Source organism: Eleginops maclovinus, chromosome 23 (genome assembly GCF_036324505.1).
Source record: "Eleginops maclovinus isolate JMC-PN-2008 ecotype Puerto Natales chromosome 23, JC_Emac_rtc_rv5, whole genome shotgun sequence".
NCBI classification, from domain to species: domain Eukaryota; kingdom Metazoa; phylum Chordata; class Actinopteri; order Perciformes; family Eleginopidae; genus Eleginops; species Eleginops maclovinus.
Genome location: NC_086371.1, coordinates 16,626,919 through 16,639,034, shown reverse-complemented (window position 1 = coordinate 16,639,034; position 12,116 = coordinate 16,626,919). Strand labels below are relative to the sequence as shown.

Sequence of the window (12,116 nt, the reverse complement as noted above, 5' to 3'; positions counted from 1 at the left end):
CAGTTTTAAGGCCAATTACATTTTTCACGGGTACAATTCCCCATCCCACCCGCTAAGCATTTTCATTACTTGTTGTATTTACCCCCCAAGTGGAACCTGCTCCTGGATTGCTATCAGAGTTAGAGATACTATTAGAGGTAATTTGATACCCTTTATTGGCTTTATATTTGTACATTTGTTAGTGTTCCATCTAGACTTTTATTTTGTACATTTCAAAGTGAACATACAGTATATGTCTGATACAGGAAGCAATGCAACTTATGAAGCCAACCTGAGTATTATTTTTCCTACTTACTACCTCTACACTGCAAACATCCAGTGTATACAAGTAGCAACCGAATATGCTGTTCTTTTAGCATGTACTTTGTTTTTTTTACTACCTTTTACAGGGTGTAAAAGTCAGCTGCAGACAGCTTTTCAACCAACTCGTGGATCATACGTTTACAGTAAACATGTCTGCGTCTACCTCAGCCCGACTTGTTTGAAAACTTAGTTTGTATTATAAGAGATAAACCTGCCACTAAGTCATTGAAAACGGACCAGTGCACACTTACGGTTTGTGTCATAATCCACCTTTTCTTGACCCCTTTACAGCATTAAAGGTAGGATTGACACTCAGGAAGAAGGGACATGAGAGAAAGCTAAAAGCACATGAGGACACAGTATATAGAAGGTGGTGAGAAACAGAGAGAGAGTGACTCATAAATCAAGTAGAGGTGAGATTGCTGAATCAGGGTTGATTGTGCCTGGGAGAGACAATAAAGCCTGTAATCATCTGTCTCTGCTGCACAGACCTGGCAATTATCTGCCCATACCTGACCGCCACAATAGAAAGGCCAAGGTCCATCTACCCTTACCCCATACAGCTAGAGATTTTTAAGGGGAAATGTGTCTGCTGATGCAAACTGAAAGGACAGAGAAAGCAATATTCCCTGTTGGAGAGCGAAGTGGGGAAAACAGAGGATTTGCTTAAAGGAGTGCCGTGGGATAGTCAGCTTTTCCTGGGTGAGCCATATTTTATGTTTGGGAGTTTTTCAAAAGAACTAGTGGTGATATCTATATGGACCATTTGAGTCTCTCTGCCCACACTATTAACACACACAAAGACACACATAAACACACAAGGTAACCTGTCAATATATTATGTCAGAAGAATGAAAAGTAGCCAATCATTAAGCTGCTATAACACTGCCTATGAAAGCTACCTTTGCTTCCACTGCAGTTACTTTAATATAACGTCTGCTTTCATGCGGATGTCTCATATTGACAGTTAGGGTACAAATGTACCTTAATTTCCCTCCAATACATCTAAGCCTGAGGCATATGGACCATCACTCTCTGACTGAAAGCACTAGACTACAGCCTAAAAGCCTTTTTTGCCAGTCCAATATAGGAGCCAAATGAATAGTGTGGCTGTAATTATCTTTTCTATTGACGAAATGAAACCTCTTGGCAGATCTCAGCTCAAGAATACGCTGTATTTTCCTTCCCAAAAAGCAGAGTTTTGTTAAACATTGCAACGGTGCTTCCAGTTTTAGCTTTTATCAAACACAAATGATAAAGAAATAAATAACATATCGCAAAATGTGCTTGGTGTTCATATCATGAGCAGAGTGTCCTTTGTTATGTGGCTATTTCTGTTTATATACTGTTTTTGCACCAAAATTAGAAATATGTAAAAGAGCCAGCTGCTTTCGGGATGCTTTGTTACATGCTTTTGCTTTTTGTTGTGAAAAGATGATTAACCTTCAACTTTGAAGAATACTGAGGGGCTTCTTCAACACGCCAGGGCTCTTTTTTAGACAATACTAACAAAAGAAAATCAGCGCAGAGCAATAACACAAGGGACAGCGATTCAATAATCTTTTATTGACTCAGAGATACTCATCAGGGTACTTATACCCCAGGGTGTTTGCTCCTGGAAAGATGGTAGATTACCTCAAATAAAAAAATAAAAAGTTGATTAAAGATTTGTGTTAAGGAGGTTAATATAAAGCATCCCAAAAGAGCTATGGTTTGGTGTTATCAATGCTTGCTTTATCAAGAAGTTATGGATGAACACTTGAAATCCTTAGCTAAAAAGATTAATGGACAAATAGATAAAATAGCTGAACGTAATGGATAAACACTTGACATAATAAGGTAAATATAATGGATAAACAGTTGATGAAATAGTTAAATCTACTGGAAAACAGTTTGTTAACGTTGGGTTAACACCTATGTAAACACAAACAATTACTCTTTTAATGTTGCAACATCATTAGCTTTTATGACCCGTTACTTAACAAATACTTTTGGGTCAGTGAAGTGGTACTTGGCCTCTTATTGGACTTTAGTGGTAAGTCATAAAAGATGGTTGGGAACCTCCAAAACAAATAAAACACATAAAATAATACGGACAATAGTAGTTGTATGAAAATGTTGTCTTTCTTCAGAGCCAGAGTGTAAAAAACAAACACCCTTGAAGACTATTTTCCCTTGTCAGTCCTCCAGGTTTAGCCAGCAGTCAATGCCTATATTGCCTGGGGAGCTGCACTACCTGATAAGCGGAGGTAGAGGCTCTCTGACACATCTGTCTGCTTGATGAGCCAAGTGTCAAAGCCCCCCAAAGTGCTGGATGGAGTGCATCAATAAACGACTTTAATCCCCTCCTGGGGCCAATGTCCTCCCGCTAATAAGGGATCGTCTTACACCACTGGCAGTGAAGAGAGAGGTAAAAGTGGTTTGGCATGGGCTTCAGCACGGGGATACACAGTACGCAGGGAATTGTCGGTACACAGGTAACAGCCTGTAAATCACACGCGCCTGCTGTTGGCTTAATTGCTGGATTGGATAGGTGTTTTGTTTCCTCCGCCTTTAGAAACTTTCCCTCACTCTGTTTTCCTTTGTCCCTCTTTTTATTCTCTTTAAAGTATAGGTCTATTTGTCATCCTCAACACCTTTTTGAATTTCAGCCTCCCTTCCCCACCTCCGCTAAATATCCAACTTTGCCCCAGACAGTCTCACTTGCCAGACAGAAGAGGAGCAGCAGAAGGGATGGGGACGGATATCTGGGCAGTATTGGTAGCGCTGAAGGATGTGTGGGTTGCTAGCATCCGCAGGGAAGATCCAATGAGTGTTCTAGTCAGAGTGACCCTAATTAACCACATATTATCTGCAGGCTGCGTGGAAGATTAAGGCCCTCAGCTGTAGACCCTACAGGCCTGGAGACCCAGAGACAGGGGACTCTGCGTTAAAGCACACTTCAAATTCTGTCTCAGAGCAAGACAGGGAGAGGTGGGTGCGTGAGGCAGGGCTAGGAAAAAATAACCACTCAGAGCAGATAACACGCCGCAGAGAAGAACCGTTGCTTGAAGCAAATCAGAATCTTTCTTTAATGAGCAGATAAACAATGCAATCCCAAATAGTTATAGGGCTGCAAGTAACTATTATTTCAATTATTAATTCATCTGCAAATTAGTTTTTAGATCAATCAATTCATCGTTTGGTCTATAAAATGTTGGATAATAATTAAGAACTTCCATCCTAGTTCCTCAAATTCCAAGAAAATATCTTTAAATTTAAGTTTTGTTAACCAAAAAGCAAAGATATTGAGTTTAATATGATATCAAATTAAATTGGAGTGGCTAAAAATTGTATTAACTGACATTTTTGCTTGATTATCAAAATAATTTGCGATCTTTATAATATTGATCAACTAATCAATTTTGTCTAACACAGAAATATGCAGACATCCTTTTTTTTGCACCCCCACAAAAAGGCGGACATATTGTGTCTTTGTCTGTCATATCCTGAACACAAACACCCCCCCTGCCCAGTTGCTGTGAACAGAGTAGATGTTTCTGTAGGAGGGGTGGGATCCTTACGCCATTGAGACATAATGAGCTTATTTTCTCATTTGACATTAGAACACCCAGAAATTAACACTTGGACAAGTTGACAGGTCATCACACGCGGCACGCTGCTGCATAAACCAATGTCTATTATCAACAAGGCAATGCAGTCTGGGAACTACACAAAAACCCTCATTGACGCAACACAATAAGCAGCCCCCACAGGCAGACAGAGACTCTGATTCTGCAGAATACATTTTAGTTGCAGCTGTGACATACCTCATTTCAGATGAAAGACGAGCCAATATCAACAACGTGATTAAAAAGAAGATTAACCGACGCCAACCAGCCAACTGCTCAAAAAAAGCCCAATCCAAAGGCTATAGCTCATAAGATATGTCATTTCTTAGAGTGTTATTACAAGTGTTATGAGGTGCTGGTGAATATATTTCACATTTACATAACACCAAACTATTATATAAAACAGTAAGTACAGTGTTAACAGCTCAAGTATTTACAGGGCTTTCATAAAGTATTACAGGGTAAATCTATCCTCTCCTAACCCCACTGCTATTCTGAGCCACTGTAACACTTCCTGTGGTTCCACACTGTAATTCAAGCTTGATGTCCTGACTCCAGGCGCATGCTGGCACCTACCTCGGTCTGTGTCGTAGAGGTAGACGAACTTCTGCCACTTGTAGTGAGAGAGCAGGCTGAGGACAGCGCCGCGGAGGGCGGGGCGCATCTGGATGACAAACTGCACCTCGTTATCGGTGGGGTAACTGGGTGTGACGAAGGAGGTGTGCAGGGCGCCGCAGAAGGAGGTCAAGGTGTTCATGGACTTCTTGTCGTAGAATCCGAAGATGGCGTACACTCCGCGGGAGAACTGGGAGCAAACTGCAGGGACAGCAGAGGACAAGAGGACAGGAGTGTTATGAAAACATAAGTCAGCATAATGTGAGTTTGCTCCAAAGCCTGGCGAACTCACCTCAGCACTTCTCTCAGTGATAGATACAGTGAGTTGTAATATTGGAATTATGTCCTTGGTCAAAACGTTCATTATTCTGTTTGTTAAATGCAAAGAAATACAGTGTGATAATTACCTAAAGCCTAGGGGGGTGATGTATTCAAATTGTTTGTTTTAATTGACACTCAAGTCCAAATGATGTAACAAAAACGTTTTTTTGAAATGTACCGGATTTCTAACAACCGACTGATTATCTAATCAATATCATTGCTCTATGTTTATTCTTTAAACAGATGGTTCCTGATTCCTGAAATTGGGATGATTGGGGAATTACTAGGCGTGTCTGAGAAAATAACCATTTAACTATAAATTATAACAGAAATCCTGTGACAATAAGAAGGAGGATGAAGTTAAAAAGATGTGGACATTCTTATGAAGCAAGACAGATCAAATGAAAGACCCAATTGAGTTGCATTATTGGAGATGTAAAATCCGCTGTATTTAGAGTTAGATCCAAGTCATCAGTCTTTATTGAGTCACATTACTTTGTGGAAGAGCAATACTATCACTGGCAAGTTAATTAAAATAATTCACGGAGCAATCACTTGTGAAGCAATTTTGTTGCTACTATTCGATTTTCCATCATAGTGATCACAACATATAATCCAATTTTAATCTGGTACCAACAATTTGAATAAGACAAATGCATGGTAATAAACAATAAACACTATATGTTTTGCTTCACAAATTGAACAGATCTGGTAACAGTGGCAGCATTGTGACATGATGTCAGCAAACATCCTGCGGCTGTAAATCGGCAGAAAGTGTTTTTGTTTAAGTAGGAAAGTGGAAGCCAATGTATTGAAACGTCACACCATTAACTGAAGGTCTCCAGCTTCCACCAGGGGCTCCCACCAGTTATCGCTCTCTTCCGTCATCCCCTGTGAACGACTGACTGCAGCATTCACAGCAGATGTGAGTGCCACCGCAGCCTGTCACCTCTTCTGTTGCCTCTTACGAAAAGAGCTGAAAAAGACAACTCTTTCTGACTCCAGTGAATTCTGTTTTTCCATTCAATGGCCCAGGACATTTGTGTTTGCTGGTGGCAAGATGTCAGAAACAGCTACATACTTGGTGTCTGTGCAAATATAGGATATATACATTACATATACATATACATACACTGCATTGACCCTTGTTTGAGGAAAAACAACCCTATTTACAAGCTGCACAAAAACCAGACTTTGTTTAGTGAAATGATGCATGCAAAAGGTAAAAGAATATAAGCAGTTGCCCCATCATTTGAATGTTTTTCACTTCAACAAATCTATGACAACTACTTCGGGGAATGTACATCTCAGTAATACAAGGAATTTATTCCTCCTATCAGAGCATGCATCTGGTGACATTTCTTGAAAGGCGCAAAAACCTTTCCATTTGTTTGTGTATTCATCATGCACTCTAGTGGGACACCGTAAATTGTCAGGCAAGAGCGACTTCCATTCAGTCAGAAGCCATTAATGTGTAAACTAACATTCAGAGCTACAGGTGTGTTTTGCTTCCCCACCCTATCATGAATGGGTGCTCACTTATTCTGATTGACTCTCAAGTACTCCCACTGGGTAATCAAGCATTCTTAACATCCGTAAACACTCTCAATATTCCAGTACAATGGTTGGATGATGAGAGGGAAGGCGCTATTCAAACTTATGTAATGGCTATGTTAAATATTTGCTTACCAATAGCTGACAGGGATTCATTCAAAAGGTATGGTTGGAGATCTCAGACAAAGCTTAGCACTATGATCTTGTGCAATAAATAAGCTGTTTTGGCATTCTTATGGTTATTGGTGGTAAACTGACCAACATAACATTTTGTATTGTGTTTAACCTAAGATGAAATCACATGCAAGAACAGCACTGAGAGGGGATTGACCTCCAACAAGGCCAAATCGGACCTATCTTGCAATATTACTAAAGTTAAGAATTAAATACAGCTCCTGAAAAAATTAAGACAACTCATACTTAAATCTGTATCTCTACATGTATGGCAGCCATTACAGTGTCTGTTGAATTCCAACACAGAGAAATGTTGTCAGTAGTTTATGGAATACATCATCGTCAATCATGCTGGTCTCTTTTTTTCCAGGGCTGTAAACATATAAAATGCAACAAATGTAAATGATATCTTCTCCATGATTCGGATACACTTAAAAATGTCAGTAGTTCTTCCTTGGCCCATGCTTCCTACCTTAACCCAGATTTATAAAAATTAGGCCAGTATTTTCTCCATATTCCTGCTGAAAAATAGATAAACGGACATAACCATAAACATTACTTCCTTGGAGGGGGTTATAATCATGTTTTTTCCCCCCTGTCCGAGCAAATTTGTCCGTCTTTGTGAAGAACCATGTTTGGGTATGTGCAAACCCTTTACACATACTAAAGAGGACAACATGACAGTGCTCATGTATTCAGCTCTTAAGCACCATTGCTGCGTGAATGAGAGATCTAGTCACTGGTGGGATTTGCCTCATCCTTTTTAATTCTATTCCCTCCCTATCTGTCCTGGTACAGACACCTCTCCCAAGGTATAAGCATCCATTCTCAATGCGCACACACACAGGCAAGCTCACAAACATGCACTGATGCAGACATACAAACATGCGCACACACACACACTGCCTCTAGATAAGTGAATCAACAGATGGACAGCAGTATTGTGGGTAAGTGCTGCAGGGTGAGTGCTGCAATCTCCCGGACTGAATAGCAGCCAGTAGGAGCTGCAGCCCTCGTCGAGGCCCAGTTTTCTCTGCACTCCCTCTTAATTTGGGCCAGTACTGACACAGAACCTATCCTAGGGGACCAGATCCGGCAGCCTCTTTCTTTCTGCTCAGCTGTCCTTTGCTTATTAGGTTGAGCTTTGAGCAAACCAAAGCTTCAACAACAGATATGTCCACACCCTCTCATCTCGCTCCCTGTAACCCCACTCCTGCTCCCATACATTGTCTTTATGATGCAACCTTAGCAGGGTTGCCATCTTACTGTAGTGGAAAGGTTGTGTTGCAGTGATCCCAAGGGCCATGTCATCTACAGTGATCTGAGCTCCAGGTATGTTCTCTCTTGGTGAAAGGCTTACAAGGATGTTCTAGACAGAGAATGACCTCTTCTGTTTCTGGGGCAAAGAATCCAGTCTCACTGCACCAGATCTGCCAGCATCATGCAGCTCTGCCCCTAAGACACAAGGCATCCTGTCACAAGAAATGTGCGCTCCTTTATTCCACAATATTCCTCCTTTATCCCTCTTCAGAGTCTTCCCTCACAAGCATGTGTGTGGCTCTACAGGCTTGGCATTACCAGCCAAATGCATGCATTGCCATAAATAGACCCAACATTCAGTCAATGGAAGCAGCGTAATTTATTTCCAATGGAGAGCCATAAGCTGCACTGTGCAGGAACCTCTTGTTTTCTCACACTTAATCATTACTGGCACATTTCCATGGTCAGAGGCCGCGCCACATGTTGAGGCTTCATGGGTTCATAAGGTTTAAATACTGAAGCATGTAGGGGATAGTAAATCTGAACTCCGGGAACCTTCATGTGGAGCTAGCGGCGCTGTTGATCATGATTGATTATGCAACTGTGTCAAGAAAAAATGACCCGTCCCTTGGTAGCCTGCAACCATCATTTTCACAAACTGCTCTGAGAAAATAAATAGGAAAACAATTTGCTGTTTCACCGAGTGCTGGTGTTGAAAAACAAAAGAAGTGTTGGCTCTTATCAACAACAGCCTGGATCACCTGGAGGAGAGAGCAAGTGTGTTTTTTATTTAAACCCCTCACATTGTACTGTTACTTTCTAATTAATCTACATTTTTGTTTCAAGCTGCACCAATTTGCTACCTTGCTAATTTGTCCTGCATGTACATTTCTCACCCTTTTATATTTGAATAAACTCTAATTCTTTTTCAGTCAAAGGTGAATAACAATACCACAGAACAAATGAGAAGACCACATAAACCGGGAGGTTTGTTAACAGGAAATAGCAAACAAAAAAAGCAATCAGTAGAAACAAAGGAATGTTAAGTTTTTTGCAGTGGAAAGGAAAGTCAATTGCATCGAGATTTCAGCTCAATAGTTAATAAAATGCTTAAAGTTTAGACACAAAAGCCCTTTCACCTTCATCTCTGAACCTTTTTCCTATTTATTTTAAATTCTGAAGAGCCAAACTCAAAACTTAAAGAGTTTCTGAAAGTGACCTCAGGCTGTATAAAAAGTTCTGGATTAACCTCTTGCAGCCTGAAAGAGCAATACTCTTTACATGGACATATTCCTCTACCTCACTCACTCTCCCAGAGAGGTCTCTTCATGCATTACAGACACCTCCCCGCCCCCCTTCTTTAAACGCCTCACTGTCTCTTTCCACTCTCCTCTCCTCTAACCTCACCACTCGATTTGACCTCTCTTTTTGTATCCTGTCTTTTGCCTCAGCCATCTGCTCATCCCCCAAAGCATACACCCTCTCCAAGCGTGGCGGTATCTCTCTCCACCTGAGTGCCTCTCTCCTTCCCCTCTCACATTGTTTCCCCCATAATATCGCCTCGCTCCATCAGCGGTGCAGAGATTCACGTTGGACTTTGGTTAAAAAAAAGAAGAAGTGCAGAGTACAGTCACGAGAGACAGCTGCTGTGGAGAGATGCCCTGGCCTTATCCCTCTTAGCGATTAAATAAGGATGAGATAAACATTGTTCTGTATGTGGAAATAAGATGGCCAAACCGGTCTAGAACTATGATGAACACATTTTGTTAATTTAATTCAATGAGTCTGCGAGTGTCATCTTCAATTTAATTAATGCTCATGAGTCCTCCGAAAACCATGTACATTTTAAGTCATTAAAAGAGTCTGAGTGGTAAACAACACAAAGATAATTCTCTCTTATCTGCTCCTTCTCTTTTCCTCCTCCATTCTCATTTTTCCTCTTTTTTTCTTCCTCTGCAGCTAACCGTGCCTCCTCCTCCTCCTCCTCCTCCTTCCTGCTGCAGGGAACCATGCATCCCATCTCCAGTTCACTGGTCAAAAACACACAGTGTGCTGCCCTCGTTCCCTTCTATAATCAGGACACTCGGCAGTGCTACGGGGATGGTGCATTTCTGACGCATCACTGGGATGGCTGGCCTGGAATGCTAGTTCAGAGGGATATGTGGTGTCCTGCAGGCATGCCAAGCTAATACATAAGAGAAAACCTTTTCATGCACTCAAAGTATTTGCACTCACATGCTCTTCTGTGGCCCATGAGCCAGAGCTTTGCACAGCCTTGGGGAGGCGGCTGGGAACAGTAAATGTCAACCATGATTGTATCTCTTTAGCCGTTTTTCCAGTCCTTTCCGCAAAACCCACATTCTGTCCCTTGTTGGCTTGGCTGTTTCTCCTCTCAGCCACATGCCCTCCATTTCCTGCCTGCATCTCGCTCCGGCTCTCCCCCTGGTACTCGGATATCCTCTTGCTGGTTTCCCCTTGCTTGCGGTTCGCTCCCTCCCCCTACCCAGTGTTCAACAGCCTACATCAGGACCAGCCCGTCCTGCTCTGAAGGAGGGATGCTGTCACTGGGAGATAGCTCGTAAGTGCCCGGGGGGATTGCATCAGCTCTTGTCATATAGAGATGTGAAGTGCTTCAAACTGTTAACTCAAATGGCAGACCTAGATTCAAGAACGACTCAACTGCAATGGTGCCGTGAAACGTTAAAAGGAAGCTGTTGGTGGTCGTGCTCCATCAACATCCAGCGTCTATTTACACTTTAAATTACCTGGCGGGTAACACTGCTACACACTGTGGTGGAATGAAAACACACATTTACTACATGAAGTAAATGTATTCAGTGTTTTGACATTAAAACAGGGCTTCTGTATATTTGAACATCATTGTTAATCGATGTGCAACAAAATCGATTTATATTAATTTTACTGTAGATTCAAATACTGAAAATAAAGATTATAATGTTTATTTAGATTTTCTATTTGATTTTCCCCAAAGTGCAGTGTTAGTGTAATTAATTTTTGGGGGCATTCAATGCTTTTATTAGACTGCTGAAGGAATCGAACTGGGATGGTTTCATTATCAGCTTCTTAACCCTAACACAAAGAAGCATCCACCATAACTGTAAATGGAAGCAAACCACCTTTCTACCCATTGCGACAGCACTAACTGTCATAGACACAAAACATTTTCTACATTGACATCATCCTTTCATAAAATAGGCACATTTACGTAATGCTGATTTAAAGACGCTCAGTGGATTTCTGACCATTAGTTCGCTAGGGAGCAGTTTGCACCACAGCACTTGCACGCACATGTGCACACACAGTCCTGTCAGTGTTTCCACACTGATTGCTGGTGGCAGAAGTGGGCCGAGAAGCACAGCAATGCTCGAGAACAGGGCAGGGAGGAAGAAGTGTGCTCGTAAGTAAACAAGATGTGACGAAAATGTGGAAAAAACCTACTTTTAAAATGAATGTAATGCATTACACATGTTTGGGACACCTCAAGGATTCACCCAATGAGTTATTGGTGACACTGGATATTTCTTAAAATGTCCTCGTGTCTGGAGTACAGAACCAAAATAGTTTCCCTTTTTAAAGTTGATCTGAATCTGTTACAGGCTATCAAATATCTAAAATTCTGCTCGGTTTTGGACACCTCTGACCATTTCTCTCCACAGTCCCCTGTGCTCAATACCTCAGCTGCTGTTAGGTTTGAAAAAAGTACAAGCAAATCACTGGTGGGTTCACACGAGTGGGTCACTTGATGCATGTACTTGTGTGTTTGCCTGAGTGTATGATGGATGATAGGGGGTAAAGAGCCTGGCCTGGGGATGCTCTGTCACTCGTCGCTGTTGAGCCTGGAGCTTACCCACCCAGAGATAAGCATCTCCACACACTGAGGACAGGTTTCTAAATCCCTCTGCTCCTGGGGTCAGTTTTCCTCCCATCTTTTTTTGTTTTTATTCTTAAAACTTTGTATTTATTTTTGGGTTACTGAACTAACCCCTATTAAAGATTCAGATATAATGTTGTAGCCATGTAAAGCCGTAATACAGCATGCAAAGGTTTAATAACAGGACATGGATGTGTACATTTAATTGTATCTATAAACAACTGGGGTTTGACATTTCCCTCTCGGCTAGATACATTAGTTAAAGTCACAAAAAAGGGTTACTGGCCAGTAACTTTAATGGCTCATATTAATGTGTCTCTATCAAAGAGGGGACTGAAGGACTTCTTGTAACGCTGGCTCTGCACAAAGGAAAAGCATATAAATGC

General features: G+C 41.4%; 1 protein-coding gene across 3 annotated transcripts in view; it reads right to left on the bottom strand.

The window, feature by feature from the left end:
- gria3b (glutamate receptor, ionotropic, AMPA 3b) overlaps nucleotides 1–12,116 on the bottom strand; it is a 76,659-nt gene that overhangs the window by 48,780 nt on the left and 15,763 nt on the right. For all 3 annotated transcript variants that reach the window (XR_010165158.1, XM_063876471.1, XM_063876472.1), the window contains exon 3: nucleotides 4,491–4,730. Coding sequence is in view for 2 of the 3 variants with exons in the window: in XM_063876471.1 (XP_063732541.1) it covers nucleotides 4,491–4,730 (240 nt within the window). In the remaining variant the exon portion in view is untranslated. The remainder of the gene's footprint in view (nucleotides 1–4,490; nucleotides 4,731–12,116) is intronic.